The 25,055-nt window shown below is 35.3% G+C and overlaps 1 protein-coding gene across 1 annotated transcript in view; it reads right to left on the bottom strand.

Annotated features, from left to right (window-relative positions):
- The window catches only part of PCCA (propionyl-CoA carboxylase subunit alpha), a 341,190-nt gene that overhangs the window by 268,453 nt on the left and 47,682 nt on the right, over positions 1-25,055 (bottom strand). The window contains exons 5-7 of the mRNA XM_033104125.1: positions 9,832-9,945; positions 7,947-8,008; positions 108-143 (exon numbers count right to left, since the gene is read on the bottom strand). Of these exons, the coding sequence (XP_032960016.1) occupies positions 108-143; positions 7,947-8,008; positions 9,832-9,945 (212 nt within the window). The remainder of the gene's footprint in view (positions 1-107; positions 144-7,946; positions 8,009-9,831; positions 9,946-25,055) is intronic.

Here is a 25,055-nt window from a genome sequence, read left to right as displayed (position 1 = left end):
TAGGATTTACAGTTAAAAACATATATAATAAAAAATAAAAATAAAACACAATAATTCTTTATGTACCCTAAAAATGTACCAAAATAAAAGTCATTCTTAATTTCAACTGAATATCTGGATCTTTAATGAAGGAAATGTCCTCTCTTCAAACATTTTAAAGCAAAAATTATGACATTTTCCCATGGAATTTATAAGATGTGCATATGAAATATATGTGATAACCATATTATAAGAAATGAAGATAAGATAATTTCAAAATTTCTACATTTTCACCTGAACTGGTATAATATTAACTCTAAGTGGGGAACACAGAAAATTAAGGATGCATATTGTAATCCTAGAAATAGCACATTTTTACATTAAAAAATGTAAAAAATAGATACAACAGATAAATTTTAATGGAATTTCAAACATTAAAGTGATCCAAAGAAGACAGGAAAGAAAAACAGAAGGTAAAAAGAGGAAACAACCAAAAAACAAACAATAAAAATGGTAGACATAAACCCAGGCACATCAGTAACACTTTATTAAATGTTAAACAGATTTTACTGAAATTTCAGTGGTGATGGTTACACAACTCCATAACTACACTAAAATCAGTGAATTGAACACTTTAAACAGAGAGTGTTATGGTATGTGAATTGTATCTCAATAAAGCTATTATTAAAAAAAATAAACAGAGGCAAATGAAAAAACAATAGACTAAACACTATAATTAAAAGATACAGATTATCAGAATGATCAAAAAAGCACGACCCAACTACAGGTTAGCTACAAGAGGCATATTTCCAAAATAAAGAGTCAGGTGGAGAAGTACATATCATGCAATCAGAAGTACATATCAAGTTCAAGACACTTGAGTCTTTAGAGTCAAACATTAAACAATTTGTCCAAGATCATATAGCTACAAAGTGCCAGAGTAAGAATTTTAACTCTGATTCCAGACTGTTAATAACTGCAAGCAGACAGTAAGAAGAGACAGAACGAAAACTAGAGTATAAAATCCAAATTGGGGCGGCCGGATGGCTCAGTTGGTTAGAGAGCGAGCTCTCAACAACAAGGTTGCTGGTTCAATTCCCACATGGGATGGTGGGCTGCACACCCTGCAACGAAAGATTGAAAACGGCGACTGGACTTGGAGCTGAGCTGCACCCTCTACAACTAGACTGGAGCTAATGGGAGCTGATGCACCCTGGAGAAACACACTGTTCCCCAATATTCCCCAATAAAATTTTAAGAAAGAAAAAGAAAGAAATTGTCTGTTAAAAAAAATTAAAATCCAAATTGTTTTAACCTCAAGTGAAGGGAAGAAATCCCAGATTCTTAACTTCCCTATTGAAACCACTCCCCAAAACCCCACAACTCTAAATGTATTTGCTTTATCTACATCCTTACAAGATTCCCTAAAAAAAATAAAGGAAGATTTTTCCTTTTCAGGTCTCCACTTTAGAGCATTTCTACTCATTGTCATCTTTAAATTCTTCAACAAATATTCTATAAATTGAACTGTAATCCAAAATGCAGGAAAAGAAACATGTTCCCAAACATTTCAAAGGACACTCTGTTAGAAGGGTTTTATGAATTTTCTTTCATAGGTTTTCATAAATTCTTTTGAACATGACATATTTAAGAGTCACAATTAGAAATACATTAGAAAAGTATTGTCAAAAGGAAAGGAGTCACCGAACTTTCTCCTCTATATCCAGGGAGACTTGATTAGTTCAACAGAAGAATATTACGAGAGGTAAAAGGTATAAATCAATGACTGAATTCTATAGCTCTACCAGTTCACTCAAGTATTTTATTTATAAAGTCAGCAAATCTAAAGTGAAGACAGTTACATTACTGGCATCCAAGATCATGAGATCAGAAAAACAAAAGAAATAATTGTTTTAGACTTTAACAATGGTACACCGATAGGGGATAAAAAAAAGCAATAGCAAAAATAGGTGCCAGCCAAAGGAATCAATTTTTTTGAAAAACCACTAACAATCCAGTCTAGTTCCAATTCATCTTAGAAGCAGTTTGGAACATTTACTGAACATGGGATTTATAGCCATACAGTCATTTTGTTGGAATCTATACTCTCATCTACTAGCTATATGACATTGGGCAAGGCATTTATTGTTCTGTTCTATAAAATCAGGAATAAAAATAATGTATCACAGATTGTCATGAAGATTAATGAGAATGGGACAAGTGTATTTGTGGGTAGATACTTCATATCTATTTTTAAGAGCCTGGGGGCAGGGAAAAAAGTTATTTTCTTATATACAAATAAAACCCAAGTTCAGCAAATAAGAGTACCCTATATAACAAATCTGTAACAAAACTGTAAGCACACGTGTGCTCCAGAGAATGGTAGCAGTGGTAGCCTCTAGAGGTTTAAACTGGGGGCTGGGGTCAGAAGTTCACAAATGGAGGAAACCTTATTTTTCAATGTACACATGTGACTTAAATTTCTTAAAATTTTAGGGTTCTCAAAAATTAAAATTTTTAATTATAAAATCAAAGATCTCTGTCCAAAATGGAACTTCTAATAATTTATGTACTTAAGAAAATTTATGTACTTCAAACTAGTTGTCTACAAAATACATTGTAGTAACACTTCTCAACCTTTATTAAGCTATGACATACATAAAAAAGTCATGCACAAAGCATACTTCCATGAGCTACCCATATTACAGCCTACATTTACAAAATATCAACTCTGGGCTTGCAAGTTCTAAGCCTCTCCTTTTCTCCTACTCAAAAAAAATTTTTTTTTCAAATGAATAAATACAGTATCACATAAATCATTTTAAATCCACTCTAAACTATTCTAAAAACAAAAATATTGTTAAATAAAATCACTGGTAAACTTGCTAAATTCAGAATTTTAGCATTAGTTACAAAGTACTTAAGACCCACTTCACAACTATAATGACACAGCATGGATTACAACCTCATATCTAAAGACCAATGACCTAGCAAAAGGCTTTCTTCTGTTAGGTTGGTGCAAAAGTAATTGCGGTTTAAAAAGTGAAAAGTAATTGCAAAAACCGCAGTTACTTTTGCACCAACCTAATAGTTTCTATCCACACAACAGTCACTTTCGTACAAACTGATCATGTGTTGCCTATATTGCCTATATTACTATTAAAGTGGGAGGAAAGATTTCTGTGGGCTTTGGCTAACTTCCCTACAGTTATCTGGTCTTCACTATTCAGCTGCTATTTGAATGCTGTTTTTCCAACTGAGCCAAGTAGTATATAGCATTTTCTAAAAGTGCTCTGCACTTACAGTCAGCCATCCTCGGTTAACCCTCCTGATTCTGTTACTTACTAGCATAGTGTGATTGTGGGCAAGTCACTGCACCTGAGTCTCAGTTTTCTTTTTATTAAACAGAGTTAATATCCAGCTTCAATGGTTGCACGAAATGAATTCATATATGTCAAAGTGTTCTGTAAACTACAGTATCATGCTTATGTACATACCATGTTTCCCCGAAAATAAGACCTAGCCATACAATCAGCTCTAATGCTTAATATAAGACCCGATCTTATTTTACTATAAGACCCGGTATTATATAATATGATATGATATGATGATATGATATTATATGATACAGGGTCTTATATTAATTTTTGCTCCAACAGACGCATTAGAGCTGATTGTCTAGCTAGGTCTTATTTTCGGGGAAACACAGTAGTAGTATAATTACATCAAATTATTAATTTCCTTAACAGGGAAAAAAATCTAAACTCCCAAAATATACATGAAAACTATCAGATAAATTTCCCCAAAACACTAATTTTAACTACCTTATACTCCTAAAATCTCTTCAATAGCTCTAATCATCCACTCAATTAATAATTATTAACACCTATAATGATTAAGGTGATTTGCCAGGCAGTGCCAGACTTTGTGCTAAGTTCCTTATATATGTTGCTTCTAATCTTTATAACAACTCTGCAGGGTAGGTGTCATTCTCTTCATTTGAAAAAATTGAGCTATTTCCAAATTTTGCTATTATAAACAACCTTACAATGAATATTTTCAAAGTATATCTTTACCGGTGAAATTCTTAAGAGTGGAATTGTCACGTCAAAGAATACATACATTTTGAATTTTGATAGATACTAAAAATTTCTGGCCAAAAAAAGCTGAAATAATTTACACTCCCAAGAAGACACTTTACCTGTACACTTGCCTACACTGGATGTTATAGCTATTTTTTAAAATTTTTGTTTAATCCAATGGATAAAAAAATTACATTTTATTGTTTTCACAATAGTTATATTCCTTATCACAATAGTTATATTCCTTATATTCCTTATCTTTCACAATAGTTATATTCCAAAAAAGGAGATAAAAGAATACATTCATCAAACCTCAGCGTTCTGCTACAGAGTTCCCTTCTTATACCCTCAATGCTGAGCATTCTGGAGAGAACCCACAATCTACATACATATATACACACACCTTTTAAATACATGGATAAGACCCAAACACGAAACGCAAATTAGTAAGTCTAACAAAAAATTTCACATAAACTAATTACTGTAACTTATAATGCTGTGCTGCACTAAAATATGATATAATATGGAAAAAATATATATAAACCAGAAAGATAACTAGGAATACTATGAAATCCCTTTAAACCAATATCCCCTTTTTCCAGGAGTAGTTTTAACTTTCAAAGCTCTTTCATAAACTCTAAGAATTTCTTTTCTTAATTCTAACAGTCTTCACAGCCTCTCATCAGGGTTCCTTTACTGCTCAGAATACAAGGAGTCCAGAGAGGAAATGCAGAATGAAAAAATTTGGAAATAAAATCTGCTTGCTTGGCACATTAAAATCACTGAAAATTGCTATTCTTTATGAGGGTTATTTGTAACTTTGTTAACAGTTCATTTTTTATTTAAGCAAAAACAAACAAGATATGATTTTATCTTAATAATATACAATAGAGATTGTATGTAATCTGATCTCACTTAGTGTAAATTAAGCATAAAGAATCAAGTCTTGTGAAGGAAATTTACAAAGTTTAGTATGCTTTTACATTTGGTTTATTGTATACTTTCTAAAGCAAATATATATTATAAATTCAGAAAAAAATTCAACAAATCATTTTTAGTCACCATTATTCACTGAAGACAATAATATATCACATAAAGCACAAATAGATCTCCTATAAACAAAATAAATATTATGCTGGTCTTTAAACAGCAATAGAAACAACACAATCAGAAATTAATGGGGGGGAAGCTCCATATTTGATTAAATTTCAAACATAAGATATATTATTACAATAAAGGCAACTGCATAATATGAAACTTAAAAAAAAAAACAACTCCATCTTCTACTAGGCAACTGCATAATAATGAAACTTAAAAAAAAAAAAAACAACTCCATCTTCTACTAGTGTTCCTTGCCAAAAGTTTCCACTAACATGGTTATCTATCACCACTATATTGGAAATCAGGTTTCTAAGAATATATCCAGTTTGGAATAATAACTATCAAATTCCAATGGTTAGTTACCAATCACACAAACAATGTTTATATGACATAAAATCTGTAAGCAATTTCTTTTCACTGTGTTATTTTTATGAACTTACCATCTATAACCAGATATTCCAACAGGAGCATTTTAAATGGAATACTCCAAGGGTTAAAGACTTTAATGGTGGGAAAATTATATCCCAGATAAGAATCTTGCCATGATGCACCCCCCAAAAAAGCACTAGCTGAATATATTCATAGTAAACAAAAACACACAATTATGCTGCGTTCTAGTTACAAACAGTCCTTTTTGATAGGCAGAAAGTTTTCTTGCAGGTTATTATTTCATAATTCTTAATCTAAAAACATTTATTTAATCCTTCCATAACATTCATTAAACTTACTAGATAGAAATCATTAGGATAGCTAACAAAAGGGAAACAAAGACTGATAAGACCAAGTCTCTTGTCTCAAGAGGACATTAAAATACAGAAACAATTTTAACATAATATGTAAAGTGGTATACCAAATAAGAAATCTGAAAAAAAAATTAAATGCTCTCGAAGACAGAGGAAAGGGATTACTTCTCACCCGAAGGATATGGAAAACTGTCCTGGTAGAGGTAACATGAGAATTGTGCCTTTAAGGATACACAGTAATTGGAAATGTGGGAGGAGAGAACAGGTGTGCCCACTGGGGAAAGAGTGATGAAAGGCATGGATAGGAAAGAACCAGCCAAGTTTGGGAATAGCATATAGTCTGGCTTGGCTGAGTCACAGCACTGATAAAAGGAAATGGAAGAAATAAGATTAGAAAGAAAATTAGTGACGAAGGAACGTAGTCATACATGCTACACTATTTTCTCTAACGTGAAACCCCTAATGGAAATCATCTTTCTTATTTTCATTTACGGAGAATTTGAACTCCTTCATAACATTTTCTTTCCTGAATCAAAGTCATTTGTGTACTTGTCTTATTTTCCACAACATGACTACAAGATTCTCATGAGCAGGACCCACATCTGATTCATTTTTATATACTTCTCAAATGCCCTGAACATAGATACCAAATAAGCATTTCTTTAAATGAATGAATAAATGCATGAATGAATATTTTGACCATGTCATTTAACTTCTCGGGGACTCAGATACTCATTTATACCAGAAGTTTACAAACTTTAAGAGCCATACAGTAAGTATTTTCGGCTTCACAAGCCATTCAGTCTCTGCTACAGCTATGCAGCTCTGCGGCTGTAGAGCAAAAGCGGCCCCAGACCACACGTATATGAATGAGCATGTCTATCTGCCAATAAAACTTCATTTACAAACAGGCCCACGGACCATAGTTCAGAGACTCCTCACCTATAAAAACTTAAATTTAACACAGTATATTGTACAAATACATTTAAATGTGAGTATTATATGCAAACCTGTTTCTTACATAATGACTAAACCTCAGCCAAAAATTTCAGACAAGAAGATAAAAAATAAAAAAGGGTGTAAATAGGAAAATGTGAATATAAGGCATAAAACCTGGTAAATCTGGACCGTTGGATAGTTCCACCAAGTCAACCTTCTCCCAACACTTGTTACTATCGCCATCTGTGTGATCTTAAATCACACCCTCTTTAGGCCTTAATTTTTAATCTATAAAATAAATTGTTTAGAATAGATAATTCTAAGCTACAACTCTATGATCTTAAGAATTGTTCCAAATTAAATTTATAGATTTTGAGTGGAAATTTTACCTAGAAAATGATTATATTCATAAATAATTTTGAATTCATAGCAGAACAAAATACACCACCAGAAATAAAGTATAACATACTAGAATAATAAATTAAGATCACTTAATACCTAGGACAATTGATCTAATAAGCTTTTGGAAACATTATTCATAATCATATTTTAGTACTTGAAAACTAAGGTTTCAGTACTAAACACACCTGGAAAATCAGTTTAATAGCAAATAAGGTTAATTCACCTAACTAGAATTGTGATATCAAAAAAATACTCAAGAGTGCTAAAAAAAAAAAACCTTTTCCCAAAATAGAGAGGGTAGAAAGATTTGATCTTAAATGTCACCATATGCCATTAAAGAGAAAAAATAAAATCTTACTTCTGGCTTCACATGCCTTGCTCATGGTATAATAATTAACAAATCACTGGACTCACTGATATACTTAGTTAAAAATCTGAAGTTTACAAATTTAAAAGTCAAAGTCCATGCAATATTTAATAAACTAGCTGTCACTCATTAGGTGTAATGGCAATTTTTATAACTTTTCCATTTTTACTTTTCAAATCAAGATAGGTAACAGAATAAAAACTCTGCTCTTTTCACAAACTATCTTCAAAGAATTGTTGGGTCAATTAAAATTCTACAAGTTCATCATTACTCACATTTACAAAAGCAACACAATTATACTGCTTTCTGAAATATAAGTTAACAGTTCATTACAAACTTACCAAACATTTGGCAAATTCTTTGTTTTCTGAAAGAAATCCATAACCTGGATGTACCTTAGAAATGAAAACAAAAAAACACTTTTAACTTTACCATATTGCAAAATTTTTGATAAGCAAAATATAAAGTGTATTAATGTGTTTATTGTTCAAGGCCCTGAGTAAGGTTACTTCTCTTACATACTGGTCAGCTCCAACTCACATTCGTAAGTACAAAGTCAAATTCTAAGAAACTGCCTATTTTACCCTCACTTCAGGTACACTATCTATGTCCTCACTGCAGTCAGGGCCATCCACCTACACATCTTCCCATCCCTCTGCATATGACTACACTATTCAAAACAACTCAAACTCTGTTTCTGGGGGCTAACTATGGCCACAAGTTTGGAGAATTTTCTAATGGCTGGTGGGTCAAAGAATTATGTTAATGGAAACGCTTTGCGAGACAGATTTAAAAAAACAAAACTCAGTTCCCCCTCTTTACAGTACCAGGTACTGCTTGCTACTTTCCAAAACCCTGGCCACTAAGCCAACTAACATCTTATTCCTGATGACATGAATGTCCTCAGCCACTACCCAATGAGCAGTTGCTGTCAAATCTAACTAAAATGAAAGTTTGGTTTTACTTTTTTTTTGTACTCTGAATTTTTCTTCTTCTAATGTTTACTCTTCTTTCCCTCCTCACCCTCCTTAGCCATTCACAGCCTCTTTGTGCTGTGCTATGCACGCAACACCACTACAATCTAAATTCTACCACCCTGCTCTAATCAAGTAATTTTTGATTCTACCACACAGGCCAAACATAAATTTGGCCACTCTATGATCAGTCAGTGTTAAACATATTTCCAGTAGAAATTCTGCTTTAAGGAAAGTCAAATTTCTGGAGAGGCCAGTATAGTAATCTAGAAGTAGCTACATCCAAGATTTTTTAAAACTAAACCAAACTTTACAAACATGGTACAGAATAATGTAAACTACCACAGCACAGGATGAGTTTCACTCCATCAATCTTATTTTATATAAATATTCAACTAAAGATTGCATTCTGACAAGCTATAGTTAAAAGGTTAAGAGCTTTACCTTCATTAACTCTGCTAATAAACTGTAAACATCTATAATACGGATTCATGAATTCAGTGTTTTATTTAAACATGCATCTTACTACAACATTTCTTTCAAAAGAAACGTGAACACTAACTGAAGCACTCCAGGCTAATTGCTGGTGTTGGCTGCTTCCATCCAATTTCAGACATAACTTTGCATAGTTTTTAACATTATATGTAATTGGTTCTCTGATACTAACACACACACACACACACACACACACACACACACAAACACACACACTTCATTCAAACAGAATTGGGGGTGGGGAGAATTATTGATTTCTCCATGTAAGTTATCTATTTACGTGATTAAACTAATTACCAATTACATTGTTTATATTTCTGGAAGTACAACTAGGTGTACATAATTTTTAAGTGATTAAAATAGAATTTAAACTAGGTTCTTTTAAGTCTTGTTTATAATACAGAATTTTTTTTTAATGCTATTATTACACTGAAAGGGTTAATACTCAAAACTAATTGGGATTTCTTCTTATTTTTTTTCCCTAGCAAATTTGGAAATGAACTGCAACTGCTCCCTGGTGTGAAAGCTGAATCCAGCAGCCACCTGCAGGATCAGCAACCAACACTGCCAGATGCTACAAAGCCTTTGATTTCCAGTAACGAATTCGGCCACATTTAACTCATGTGACATGAACTAACTGCAACAGCATTTTCAATCGTTCTTTTTTTTTTTTTTTTTTTAATACAAACTCTAGCTTTCTGCTCATTACATATGAAACAGCTGCAGCAGATAGATTCATTCAGACTCACAGCTTGGGCCCTGGTTTTCTTAATGGCTTCCATGATGGCATCCATGTTGAGGTAGCTTTTACTGGTGGGAGCTGGGCCAACACAGACAGCCTCATCCGCCATTTTCACATGAACCTGAAGAGACAAATCTCTGTATTAATAGATGCTCCCAGCAAAAAGAACTGCCATCATCTGCAAATATACACAAAATTGCAAATCTGATAGTTTCACATATCATTGATGCAGTCAGATCTCTTTTTGAATATACTAAGAAATAACAATGGAACAAATAAGCTGAGGAACTATGTTAACCATGATTTCATTTATTACAAGCCTAATCCATTGTCTGACCAAACAATTTCCATAATATTCTCTACCAATTTGATTAAGTTAAATCACAACAAATGACTTCAGCCTCTTATTGGGTTCCGCTATACATAAATTTTATATCAAAACTACCCTGTTACATGTAGCCAGGGGAGCCCAATATTTTAATAGCAAGCACTCATCCCAGTTCTAAGCAAGCTCTCCAGGAAGTGGGGATAATTAGAGGGATTGAATGAAGGGATTCAGTGAATGTCCCTGCACAGCATCAGGTTAGCACCAGGCACAAATTAAAGCCCAGGACTAAAGAGTCCAATATCACTACAAATGAACCAGAAAATCTTGAGAACCATTTAAATACTCTCACATTTGATCCTCGTTCATTTTACCTTTATTGCTAAAAGAACTGATATATGCATTAAGTCATAAACCTACTCAAAACTCAGGTACACATGCTCCATTTGAAGACTATGCACTGTAAAACGTTTGAAATCTATTTTGTTTAACAGAGGCTGGTCATTCAATACCGAAAAGAATGTTTACTTCCAAAAGAAATCTATTCTTTTAAAATGATGAAGGGATTCATATACAAGGTGTGATCAAACAATACGATGAATGTTTAAATTTAAAAAATGTATTACAGTAAAGGACACATTGCCATTAATCTCCCTCAAAATACTCCCTTGCTTCAAACACACTTATCCCATTGTTTTTGCCACTTTCTGATACAGTTCTGGAAGTAATCTTTCGTGAGTGTCTTTAGTTGTACTGTCATGGCTGCCTCCATGTCCTGAATCTTTTTGCCTTTGGGGAAGAGCCAGAAGTCGCACGGTGCCAGATCCAGTAAATAAGGTTGATGAGGACATATCGTAATGTTTTTATCTGACAGAAATTGCCATATACCAGAAGCGATGTATGACACAGAGCGTTGTCATGATGGAGGATGATTACGACACACTTTAAAACACACCTTCTCTCAACCGTAGCTCACACCCAACTGACTGCTCCAAACAAGATGAAACTTGTCACACACTGTTACTAAGGTTCAACACCATCGCTTCCCATATTGAAGATCCCTCCCTGCCTTTCTGTTGGATGGCGCTCAGCAGCAGGATTTACCATATTTTGTGATCACAATAGAAAGGCTCCGTGTAACACATTCATCGCTTCTGGTACAGAAATTTCTGTCAATATTAATAAAAATATTATGGTGTGTCCTCATCCACCTTATTCACTGGATCTGTCACTGTGTGACTTCTGCCTCTTCCTCAAAGTCAAAATGACCTTGAAAGGTAAACGTTTTGAATCGATTCAGGACATCGAGGCAGCCACAACAGTGCAACTAAAGCCAAACACGAAAGAGGACTTCCAGAACTGCTTCAGAAAGTGGCAAGAATGATGGGATAAGTGTGCTCGAAGCAAAGGGGAGTATTTTGAGGGGGATTAATGGCAATGTATCTTTTACTGTAGTAATTTTTTTTTATTTAAACATTCACTGTATTGTTGGATCACACCTCGTATTTTTGAAATGGGTTTTCTTAACAGTTTTCCCATTTAAGGAACTCCCAATCAGTATAAATTTATTTTACAAGACAAATATAAAAACTGGAGCACATACATATACCTGGACATTTTTGACCCACCCCACTTCCCCACCAAAAGTCAAAGGTGGCAAAAGCTTTTGTGTTTTTGCTAAGTGATATTTTATGCTGTGAAGTAATGTTTTAAGAAATACTTCGTTTTAAAAGAGATCTACAAAAAAGTAAACCAAGAGAGTCATCTTTAGAAAGCCAAGTTCTCTTTATCAATTCAATATATATTTTCAATCAAGTAAAAATTTTATTGTGTATTAAAAGGTAAAAGATACCTGTCAGAGGGATTTGACGATCAATATCTTAATATATAATAAAATACTCAAGTACATACACTCTGTAATTTCTTTTAAAACACCCACTTCAAGGAAAGGCAGCCGTGCTCACAGTGGGATCCTAAACATTCCCATGTTCAAAGCAAGGCTCTCCTCAAGGTTGTCTGTGCTTGCTATTCCCAACCTCAAGTTGCTCTTCTTCCCTCAGACCAGAATGCCCCTTCCTGTATTATCCTCTGCCTAGTTCACATCCTATTATTAGCAGTTTTGTTGCTATAATTGTGGTTGTGGGTTTTTGGGGGGTTTTTTTCCTGTAAGAAAGAAACTGACTACTGAACAATCCTTTAAAAAGAATACATTAACATTCAAGTATTTAAAGTTAAATCCACACTTATTCTGTATATATTTTATTTCCCTCCAGATATTACCCATTATTAAAGATGTACTTAAAGTTTCACTTCTGTTACTAGGTCATTCCCAAGTACTTCGGCTTTATCTCCTTTAATCTGAAATCCAACAGTACTTAGTGCAAAATTTGGAATTTAATCACATCCTGCCCAGCAATGTCATTTAGACTGGTTTACAAATTGTCTGTTACAGTTTATACATTCTCCTCCACCATATCATGGTGTCCTACGAGGCAGAGGTTGTATCTTAAACTCCTTTTTTTCAATCTCCCCCAGAACAGTGTTATGGTCTAAAAGCTTCTTAACGCATATGAATACTTGGATACTAATTTACTTAACAAGTTTCATTGTTAAGCCATTGTCTTTGTGGTAAAAGTCTAACTACACCAAATAAAATCTTCTCCAATCTTAGCAATACATATGGGAACTAAAAGTTGTATAGGGGGGAAGAAGCTAAAAGATGTACACATGCATACATATGTATTTATTTATACATCAAAAATTTCTATAATAAACATGCATCAAAAAGTAAACAGGAGGGGAATCTTAATAGTATTTTGATTTATTTACTTTCAATCTTATCTCTAAATATACTTTTGTAACCATACTGCATACGTAATTTTGCATCCTTTTGTTTTTTAACTAACACAATATTTTTCCTATATTATCACAAACTCTTCGTAATCATACTGAGAATTTAGCTGAAAGCCTAACATATTTTAGCAGAGATTATTATTAGTTGAATAAACATTCAAATAAATTATACATATACAGCAGGTCAAGACTGCTTATGGACTTCACAAAGAAAAGTAAAATACATGGTGTTTCTAAAGAATCAGTTGCTTTCTTTTCTTCTATTTCTCAGAAACAAACCTTACTTTAGGGTAGAAAGGCTAGCGCAGGGTCAGTACTAGCAAAAAATGCTGGGCAAAGCCATTTGAAAGAAAAAACTAGAATCCTCTGTTTCCTCAGTTCCCAAGGAGATATGTATGAGTCAACTAGGAAAGGATAGTTTAAAAACTTTTGAAACTCAATTTCAATTTTGTTGTTATTGTTGTACTAAATGTGTGAGGTGCTTTCTTTGATTTAATAATATAGAACAAGCTATTCAAGCAGTACAGATGCACTTCTGAAGAATGTCTTACTTGACTAAGCTGACTAGATATACTTATGTTTCGAACCTTGCAACATCTTGAAAAATATAAATTCCTTTCTATACAATTCAATAGTATATACACATGGAAAGTTTAAATTGAGGTAAACTCATCAACTGACTAGCATATTGCTAACTACAGTTTCAAAAAGAAAAAAAGATTTTAAGTACTAAGATTCTCAGTAGAGCAATCAAATCTTCATAAACTTTCCACTAGAAAAGCTCCTAATACAGGTTTCTAAAAATTATCAGTTTCCTCCTCAATCATTTAGTTTTATATTTTGAATTTTTGTATTCTTTATAGAGAAGAAAATTACTTGTATCAGCCTATCATTTTACAAATAATGATCAGAACAAATGGTGTAATTTTCAATGTACAAGACTGAAAAAAAATTATCTTCCTTACTGACGTCTTTAAAATGAATGCACACACTTGGCTATAGCTAGGTTAAAAATTGTGCCAGAATTCAAAACTATGAATTTGTGCAAAATTCCTATTAGTCCATCAGATGCCCTTAGAAATATTCTGCTTAGTCCCTATCCTTATGAAATATATTGCATCTTAGTGTTAAACGGTAGACTAGCCTAGATCTGAGTGAAAGCTTTTAAATACCTTCTAAACTAATACAAATTGTAAAAGACAAGGAAGAAAAGCAGCTTTGAAGATATTTTTTCATGCTGGAACATTTTTTGGAAACCTAACATTTCAACAAGACCTGCACTCACATGGGCATTATTTACCATGACCATGAATACTTGGGTTTTCCTTGTGATAATCCTTCAATGCAAGCACTAGGTAGAACACTAAGGATGACATAATTAGATGTGCTCCTTCCCTGAACACAGCAATGTCTCACAAAGTCTGGCCAGACTTCAGTGTCCACCGAATCTAACCAAATTCTCTAACATTACCAACAAACAAAAATCACCCTTAAAGACTGAAAAGTTAAAGAAAGGAATGCCAATTGTATCAATCTTAATTTGAAGAATTGGAGAGAAAGAAATTCGTTTCAAACAACCATATAAAATTCTGTTTCTAAGAGGAAAAAAGAAAACCCATCTCTCTATTTTATACAAAATGTCTAAAGTCCAAAGAGACTAATATAAATGTCAACAGGCTAGCATTCTTGTTCTAGCATTCTGTCAACAGGCTAGCAAATTGCTCTAGAAAGACAATTTGATCCCTAGAAAATGATTTTTTAAAGTCAGTAAATATTACATTTGATTTTATTTCATTTTGTAAAATTGCATGTGTTGCACGACACATTTATTCACAATTTTTAGATGGCAGAATTAATGACTTTACTATTTTTCTTCTATTACAATTTACATAATTTTCAAAGCAGTAAGACCAAAAACTAAAACTAACAGGGGCAAAAAACAGGTTTTTGTTTCAAAACTCCCAATCCATTTTCTACAATCTGGTTTTTTGGTTTTTTTGTTGTTGTTTTTAACGGTATAGTTGAGGATCTGGGAATAGAATTTTTGTGGTTTTTTTGGTTTTTTTTTACTTTTTATTGGGGAATATTGGGGAACAGTGTTTCTCCAGGGCCCATCAGCTCCAAGTAGTTGTCCTTCAATCTAGTTGTGGAGGGCGCAGCTCAGCTCCAAGTCCAGTCACCATTTTCAATCTTAGTTGCAAGGGGCGCAGCCCACCATCCCATGCAGGAATTGAACTGGCAACCTTGTTGTTAAGAGCTCACACTCTAACCAACTGAGCCATCTGGCCATCCCTCCGGCAGCTCATTGTCTTCAATCTAGTTGTGGAGGGCACAGCTCACTGGCCCATGTGGGAATCGAACCGGCAACCCTGTTGTTCAGAGCTTGCGCTCTAACCAACTGAGCCATCCGGCCGCCCTATAATCTGGATTTTATATCACAAAATGGAACTGACCCTGACTCAATCCTGGAACTGAAACAAAGTTTTGTCTAGTCTTTGTTTGGCAGCAATGCATGAGGATGTCCTAAACAACAAAAGAATGAAAAGCAGGATGACTAAAACCATAATTTCATTCCACTGACCCCTGGTACAAGCATCAAGGGAAAGATGGCAGGGATGGAGGGGGAGGAGATATCAAGTATGAAAGCAAAAACAATGCCACCATGCCGAGACACAACGGCAGGGGAAGAAATAGCGTAAGTGGCAGTGGGGGGAGGCGTGGGGGGTGTTGATATGGTTGGTTGTAAAGGTTGGGAGAGGCAATGATAGCTGAGAAAGAATTTAAGTGCTTTTTTAGCCTAGGAAACTCTTGAACAAATGCCTTTGGGAAGTAATCTATAGAATGTAAAAAGCTAAAAACACCTGAGAGATTAAATAATTCACAGTATAAGGTTTCGGACTGGGTGGCAGAGCTAAGAGGTTACGGGGAGGCAGGAGATGAGGGAGGAACAGAACTCATCTTCTCCTACACAAACGCAATAAATACAAGCAAGCTGGGATTTTAAAAGGAGAGGGAGGGGAAAAGAGGAAGGGGAGGGGAGGGGAGGGAGAGGAGAGAGAGAGAGAGAGAGAGAGAGAGAGAGAGAGAGAGAGAGAGAGAGAGAGAGAGAGAGAGAGAGAGAGAGAGAAAGAAAGAAAGAAAGAAAGAAAGAAAGAAAGAAAGAAAGAAAGAAAGAAAGAAAGAAAGAAAGAAAGAAGAAAGAAAGAAAAGCAAACAAGCAGGAAAAACAGAAGATAAAGACAGAAAACTGACAAAACAGTGCATTTGCTATACACTCCAAGACAAGCCTCCAAAGCCCGACTCCCCAATCACTGTTGCCTGGAAGCTCTTCTCTGTAGAAATTCTTGAGCCACGACTGCAGAAGGGTGCCAAGAATGGGTATAAATGAAGGCAGGTTTATAGATTTGGTAGCAGAATTAACGGCCCTGTCCTTTAATTTCTATTTGATCTGTGAAGCAAGACACAAGATCACATTCTGTCAGAAGGGAGTCATTGGCAGTGGAGGACTAGAAAGGCTAGAAACGGTCATTGGGAACATGGAAAAGCAAACTTACAGGAGAAATCTAGTAAGACTGCCAGGTAGTGTTGATGTTCATAAATGGTTGTCTTTGTTGTGAAGGAACTTAGGGCAACAACACGGGGCAGCCTCTGTGGAAAACGGTATGGAGGTTCCTCAAAAGATTAAAAATAGAACTACCATATGATCCAGCAATTCCACTTCTATTTATCCAAAAGAAATGAAATCAGGATCTCAAAGAGATGTTAGCACCTCCAGGTTCACTGCAGCACTATTCACACCAGCTTAGATGTGGAAAGAACCTACATGTCCAAGAACAGATAAATAGATAAGAAAGTGTAGTATACACATACAATGGAATACTATTCAGCCTTTAGAAAGAAAGAAATGCTGCAGTATGTTACAACATGATGGACCTTGAGGACATTACACTAAGTGAAATAAACCAGCCACAAAGACAAATACTGCATAATTCCACTTATCTGAGGTACCTATGTCGACGGGCAAAAAATAACTCTCCAGATAAATCCACAAGAAAAACAGTTTATTTGGGAAAAAGAAACAAAAACCACCACCACAGTGGGGGAAACACATTCCTCCAACCCGGGCTCCAACTGGCTCCCACGTGAAGAAGGAAAATAATGGCCCGGTTCCACGATGGCTATTCTATTCATTAGCATCCCTCCCCCTGAAGTTACCACAAAGTTCAGGGCTAGAGAGTCAACAGGGGGCCCAGCTCCACCCACAGTCCTCCCAGCTCCATGGTTAAGCATGCCAAGATGTCGGTTCACTTTTATCACCTAAAATAGTCAAATTCATAATATCAAGACTAGAATTGTGATTACTAAGGGTTGGGGGGGGAGTTATTAATCAACAGGCATAAGGTTTCAGTGAAGTAAGAAGATGATGAATAAGTGCTTAGTCATCTGCTGTACAACATTGTACCCATAGTCAACAATAATGTATAATACACATAAAATTTGTTAAAAGGATAAATCTCATGTTGAGTGTTCTTACCACACTGAAAAATAAAATTTTTACAGAAAGAATGAACGAAGTGTTTGGAGATGATAGTGAATACCAAAGAAGTTTAAAATGGGTGAGTGTTAGCTACTCTCTTACTCCATATCTTGTTAAAAACTTATAATAAAAGCAATTCTTTGTCCAAATACCTTGAATAGCACTAATTTCACTAATAAGCAACCATATCTAATATTCATACTGCTAAATATTAAGCCACTAATTTCACCAATGAAAACCCATTTACTGGGGTGGGAGGGAAAAAAAAAAAAAAAAAAACCCATTTACTTAAGAATTTCACTGAGATATGGAAAGTTGTATATACTTTTAAAATCCATCTCTGGAGTACCAATTCCTGATTAGAGGAACTGGCTGGACCTAGAGTATAGGTTAAAAGGTTAAACTACCATGGGTTTATATCACTCTGTTTAATCCTTCAGACATCTTAACACTGTGGCAGACCACTATGCGTATTACCCAAAACCTTTGTTCCCCTGCTCCCATGGCATATGACTGCCCATCCAGAGGCCAGATTTATCAGACTCTTTTACATCAATGAGTAAGTTTGAGTCATTGGAATAAAAAGTGAAACGTACAACTTCCAAATCTTCTACAACATAAACACAAGCATACCGTGTTTCCCTGAAAATAAGACCTGTCCAGACGTCAGCTCCAATGTGTTTTTTGAAGCAAAAATTAATATAAGACCCAGTCTTATTTTAATACAATATAAGACTGGGTATAATATAACATAATATAATACTGGGTATAATGTAATATAATATAATATAATATAATATAATATAATATAATATAATATAATATAATGTAATACTGGATCTTATTTAAGACCAGATAATATAATATAATATAACATAGTGTAGTATAATAGCGGGTCTTATATTAATTTTTGCTCCAAAAGACGCATTAGAGCTGATTGTCCAGCTAGGTCTTATTTTCGGGGAAACATGGTATTTCTCTGAATGTCAGCTATATTCTTTCCCTGGATCTGGAACACAGATGTTGCTGCAACCAAATGCAGACTAAAGCCACTCTCTCAGGCAGGGGACTGCAAACTACAGTGAGGGCTAAATTCAGCTCAGTGACTTTGTATAAATAAAGTTTTATTGGAACAAAGCCATACCTATTCATTTTCTTATTGTCTATGGCTTCTTTTGTGCTACAATGGCAGAGTTGAGAGAGAGACTGCATGGTACACAAAACCTAAAATATTTATTATCTGAGTCTTTACAGAAAAAGTTTGCCCATCATGCCCTAGAGGATGGCAGAGCAACAAAACACCAAGAACCAGAGCCCCATGGAAATTGATTGGCCTCCCTACCTAATATGGCCAGATGTTATGTGAGAGAACATTTGAAAGTCATCCTATTTATACCACTGTATTTTGTAATACTGATATCTAACACTTGTAATAACATCTATAATATAATCACTACCACAAACCCCAACTCAGTTCTTATTAATGAGAAGAACCAAATTAGTGAAATGGAATTACAACAGGCCCTCCAATAACGTCATTTCATTCAATATTGTTCTGCTATGACACTGATGAGACACTGATAAACAATTACTCTTGTTTATATCAACTAGCCTATGGTAAAATTAGCCTATGGTTTCATTACACATCATTTTCCTAAAGGTAACAGAACCTATCGACCACATTAAGAGGGGACTTACTGTAGTGATTTCCTTAGGACATGGCTAAGTCAATCTTAGAGTTTATGAGAGTCAGAGAGGGAAATAATTGGTAGTTACACACTTTTGGGAACCTAAGCACCCCAAACATCCTTGCTGAGTGCCCCAAATGGCAAAGTCTAAACCATCCCTTGAACCTGAGTAGTTTCTGCAGGCACACAGGCAATTAAGTAAGACAGATAACCACAGTGTGACTATTACTGAACTGCTCGCTTCCTGAGGGAGTGGCACTGGTATGTTTGCTGCCACCTACAAAAGGTGCTGAATCCTTGGCCCTAGTTGGCAAAAATTTTCCATGAGTCTTTCACATTTCTGAATGTCGTGTGAGCAAGGCACTGACTACTTTTTGTTTTAACCTATAGTTGACCCTGAACAACACTGGGGTTAGGGGCACTGACCCCCACCCCCTGCCACAGTCGAAAATCCACATATAATTTTTGACTCTACAGTCGTCCCTTCATATCCCCGGATTCAGCCATGAAAATCCACAGTTGAGAAACTAAGGTTGGGAATGCAAAAATACTGTTTTTGACCTGCAGTTGGTTGAATTCACAGATGTGAAACCCACAGATATGAAGGGCTGACTGTATTGATTGAAAAAAACCTGTGTATAAGTAGACCCCCACAGTTCAAACCTGTATTGTTCAGGGAACAACTGTGTATTTGCAGAAGTATTTGTATAGCCAACAACCCTAAAAGAGAAGGACAGTGTCTCACTCTGGAGCAAAGGGCAGGAGTGCTAACAGCCCATTATAAAAGATTCATTATACAAGAAGAACCCTAAGTTCAGGGCTCCTCTGCTATTCTGCAAACCACTGCATATGACCCTCTTCAGAACACCTTGTGGGAACTGAGGCTTGGGGAACCAGGACAAAAATGCTGATACTCTGATCACTGCTACACTTGTTAATTAATAAACCATCCTTCATCTCTGACCCAACAGTCTTCTATCTTCTATTAGCATCCATAAAACTGTGATAGGCTGTTACGGTGCAAGTAGAATAAAATCACAGACGTTTTGCAGTTCTTGACAGCCCTGTGTTCTTAGCTGTGACACAATCCGCCATATTTGTTTACTCTAAATAGACCGATCACATCCCTCTGTGGGATTTGTGAGCAGGTGACCAATGCCATCATGCTGACACTCCTACCATTTGCTGTGTTGAAGGCAGTCAACGGTCTTGCTCTCACTGATGAAGTCTTGCTGTCTATTTCTGGCACAGGTGGAGTTTAATCCTTGCCACCTTCTATGACATGGGGTACTTCCCTGGCATATAACTATTTCAGTTATTTTGGTCATTTGTGTTTGGTTTATGGGTAGGAGAGAGAAGAAAATAACAAATTTTATAACTTAAAATGTTAAAAAGAATTGATAGTGGTTAGCAACTTCTCACAGCAAATGCTGCAAGTAGACTCACTAAATGACCATTCCAACACTCCTTCCTAGCTTGCCTCCCTCAACTACTGAGGGAAAAGAGCATACAAGAACATTTCCCAGGCTCCCTTGCAGTTAGTGTGCATACATGTGACCTCGTTTCCACCCAACAGGCATACTCACAGTGTGAGTAATGGGAGACAGTACCCTGCAGGCAGGTCACATCTCATGCCAAGCACTGAAGTCAATGTGTCAGTTCTTCCAGGACAGCTCTAGAAGACCCTTCTGGGTCAATCCCAGCACATCACAATTATCAAGACGATCAGTAGTGGAAGCGGGGTTTATTCTAGAACAGACCAATTTAGTAGAATAACAGAAATAGAAGCCAAACTTCCCTGGGTCAAAGGGTAAATGTGACGCAAGAAAAGAAAGAAAAACTAAGGCTTCACTGTAATACTAGGAAATGCAAGGATATTTGACTTTATTTTCTCTATAGCTGTTGGGAAGTTCAGTACACATCCAAGGTATTCAATAAAACTTTCTGATCACAGACTGATAAAACTTTCCAGAGATCACCGTTCCTCAGAGAAATACCTAACAGATATGAGTATGTGTGCCTAGGTTCACAAAGCTGACTAGAAGTCCCTAAAATGGAAATAAGACCACTATCGGCAGCCAAACATACAGCCATGAAGATAAAAGATAATCTATTAATAGAAAGACATCCTACAAATCTATTGAGATTCAATGAAAAAGTTCTGGAAATGCATGGTGGCGATGGTTGCACAACACTGTAAATGTACTAAAGCCACTGAATTGTACAATTAAAAATTAATAAAGTGATAAATTTTATACATGACAATAAAAAACATTTAAAAACTATATAGATTCATCACAATTTCCAGCGTATCACTGACAAGCAATTGTCAAAGAATGCATTTGTAGAACTTAGTTATAAAGTAAAAACACACATAAATAGCACCATCTAAGAAAAACTGCAACAAGGAGGAAAAAAAGGAAAACAAAAAGAAACAAAAAATACCTTTAATAAGGGCTCAGCTCTAGCATGTAATCATTTTCTACTTACTAAAGAAAAGCTATTACACATGCATTTAGGATTCTAATAATGAAGATTTAACAAATACAGAGATCTATCATATTTCCAAATACAGATTTTGGAAACAATGGCAGTGTGAAATTCTAGGAATAGGATTAAGAGATAATCTCCATTGTGATCAGTATATTTAAAAAAAGTGTTTCCAAACCGTACAAATAGCTAAATGATAGTTCTAATAAAATACAAATAGCCATCAAAAACCATGAGATCTCAAAGCACTACTGGCAATCCACCAGATCAATTTATGCTACTAAATGATGACACTATGCATAAAAGTGATATTCTTATATTTTTTTAACTTTATTTTATTTGCCCAAGTAATGTATGAGTACTCCATTTTGGTTTTTTAAAAAAGTTTAAGCAATAAAGATAACCATTACCCTGCTGAAGTCTCCTAGTCTCACTTTCTACCTTAAAAGCAATTATCAATTTTACATGTGTCATTCCAGACTTACTTAAGCATTTTCATAAGCATATGTACACATAAAAGTGCATGGTTTTGTGCATAAGATTTAATTTGCATAAATTGTATCACACCACATTCTGCAACTTGCTTAACTGCTATGCAATATCTCTAGTTATATGGGTAAACCATAACTTACTCAACCATTCCCCTAACAACGGACACTGTTTCCAATTTGTAGGTATTACAAGCTGCCATAAGCTAGCCTGAATAGGCCAATCTGTATGCACATTTATATTTTTGTAAGAGAAATAACTGAAAGTGTAAATGCATACACACTTAAGTTTATTTCTATGTATGTAAACTCTCTTTATTTCTTCTTTCAACCATCAAAAAGTTTTAAATTTAATACAAGAGACTAAAGAAAAGGTATCGTTTAATTTTTTTTTAATTACTCATAATACCTTAACATTGTTCTTGTTCAAAATAAAGCTAACAATGCCACCCACCATACCTCCATCCCTACTACACTGCCTTTCTTTCTCCAGGAATCATTTCTCAGGTGCGTTTACATACTTGGACTTTTGTCTATGCCAGGGGATCTCAACAGAGCAATTCTGTCCTACAGGACACAGCTGGCAATGTCTGGAGACAGTTTTGGTTGTCACAATTGTGACTTGGAGGGACACTACAGGTGTCTGGTTGGTAGAGGCCAGGGATGTTTGAAATATCCTACAATGCACAGGACAGCCACCTATCCACATCAAAGAATTATCCAATACAAAATGTCAATTAGGCCCTGTTAAGAACCCTTGGTCTATGCTCTTATATAATGTATGTAACTATAAAAATATAAAATATTTCAGTGTGGGATTTTTAAATCATTAATAACGTTACAATACTGTATGTGTCATTCTACAAGTTCTTTTTCAATCTTGAATATGTCTTAGAGATGTTCTTTGTCAATATGCAGAGATCTACCTCATTCTTTTTAATTACTAAAGAATTCCAAAATACATGTCTACCAGATTACCTACAATTCCTCCTGCTGACAGATACCTTTCATGGAAGAATTTCCTTGATAATAATGAGGTTTCCTAACCAGGCATCCTGTCAATTGCCCCAGATCCACCTTCCTGCTCTTCTGGAGCAGCTCCAACATTTTACAGCAATCTTCTCCTGTCTGTGTTTTACACTGAGATTTTCTATTGAATGAGCCCATCTGCTGTCTAGCTTTCAGAAATTCCTCATAGCTTCCAGGACCACAGTCCCCCTCCATTTTCCATCAGAATTCTGTTTTGTTATTCTTCTTGTTTTTTAGGGGTTTTTTTAAGTGTTTCTCTACCTTGGGAATTTGGGGCAGAAAGATGAAGTCTAACTCATCCCACCAGTCTGAATTAGAAGTAAGGACTTTTTAAAACTTTGTATTTCTTACCACAGAAATACAGCATGTGAATTTTTATTTTAACTTAAAAGTCAAAAATTGTGAACATTAACATATTTTCTAAAATGAAAGAGTTAAAACTTATTTTTAAGACTGTCATGAAAGATATCAACAAATCCTAATTAAGAATCTATCCTGGTATAAAAATGGCTACACAAAAGTGATCATGCAGTTCCTAACTTATTACAACCACGAATGCAATCTGGCTGTAGGTAACACACGTGACCGCCATTCCTCTAGTAGTGCATTGTAACGGTGGGGATCTTCTCATGGTATCTATTCTACCAGTTATCAAGGAATTCCTAGGAACTCCAAAAGCTGGCTTTCTAACCGCAGGTATCATTACCCAGATTATCCAGTACTGCTGCTAGGTGTTCACAAAAGTCATGAATACTTGATTTACAGTCAACAATTGGTTGGTTTCTCACCAAGAGCTTCAGATGAATATTAAAAATAGCAAATTCAACTACCTAAACGCTCCTCTCTCCTGAAAATTTCTGGTACTCTACAGGAAAATAACAATGGTTTAGTATGGCTACAACCACTTTTATTTCAAAAATCTACTTTTCTCCAAATCCAATGTCAGGCTGGTTTAGGGAAGAATGTTTGGTGCAGCTATTGGAGTGTCTCTGTTGTGTGAAAGAGTAGATAAATGTATTCAAATTACAAGAAATATCTGGACAACAAAACCTAGAAAAACACTACCTTAACAGAGGTGGCAGCTGGCTGTCTGGACAGAAAGAACTAGAGAAAAAGCTACCCCACCAAAAGAAAAACTCAAAGTAATCAAAACGTTTTCCCTAAAAACATTATTTCCTAATTCCATTTATACCATACAGGTCTCTGCTTTGCAGTCTTTTTTCTGATTTAACCATTCTGTGTCCTATCTACCATATCACTTTACAATTAAATAAAGCCTGAACACTTCCCTCTATCTTTCCTGACTCAATCCAACATTTATCACAGGTACTGTGCTACAGCAGGATATAAAGAGATAGTAAATCACAGTCCTTCCCCTCCCCTCCAGTTCAATCTAATACAAATGACAGGCTTCTATGCGAATTTCAAATAAAAGTAATAAATAAGAGCATGTACAACTTGTAACACAAAAAATGGTTTCACGAAGACTCAGTTACTGAAATATAAAACTGGATTCCTAATAAATGGGAAAAAAGTGAGAAGGAATTACCAACAGAGGAAAGGCACATTCAACATTGTGGAAATTGATTGGCCCCAGTCTATTTAGAAATCTGTGAAATGGCTTAAAATCAAGGTGTATAAGGGGGCAGCCGGATGGCTCAGTTGGTTAGAGCGCGAGCTCTCAACAACAAGGTTGAGGTTCAATTCCCATATGGGATGGTGGGCTGCGCCCCCTGCAACTAAAGATTGAAAACGGCGACTAGAGTTGGAGCTGAGCTGCGCCCTCCACAACAAGATTGAAGGACAATGACTTGGAGCTGA

Source organism: Rhinolophus ferrumequinum, chromosome 4 (assembly GCF_004115265.2).
Source record: "Rhinolophus ferrumequinum isolate MPI-CBG mRhiFer1 chromosome 4, mRhiFer1_v1.p, whole genome shotgun sequence".
NCBI classification, from domain to species: Eukaryota; Metazoa; Chordata; class Mammalia; order Chiroptera; family Rhinolophidae; genus Rhinolophus; species Rhinolophus ferrumequinum.
This window is presented reverse-complemented; position numbering and strand designations above follow the sequence as displayed.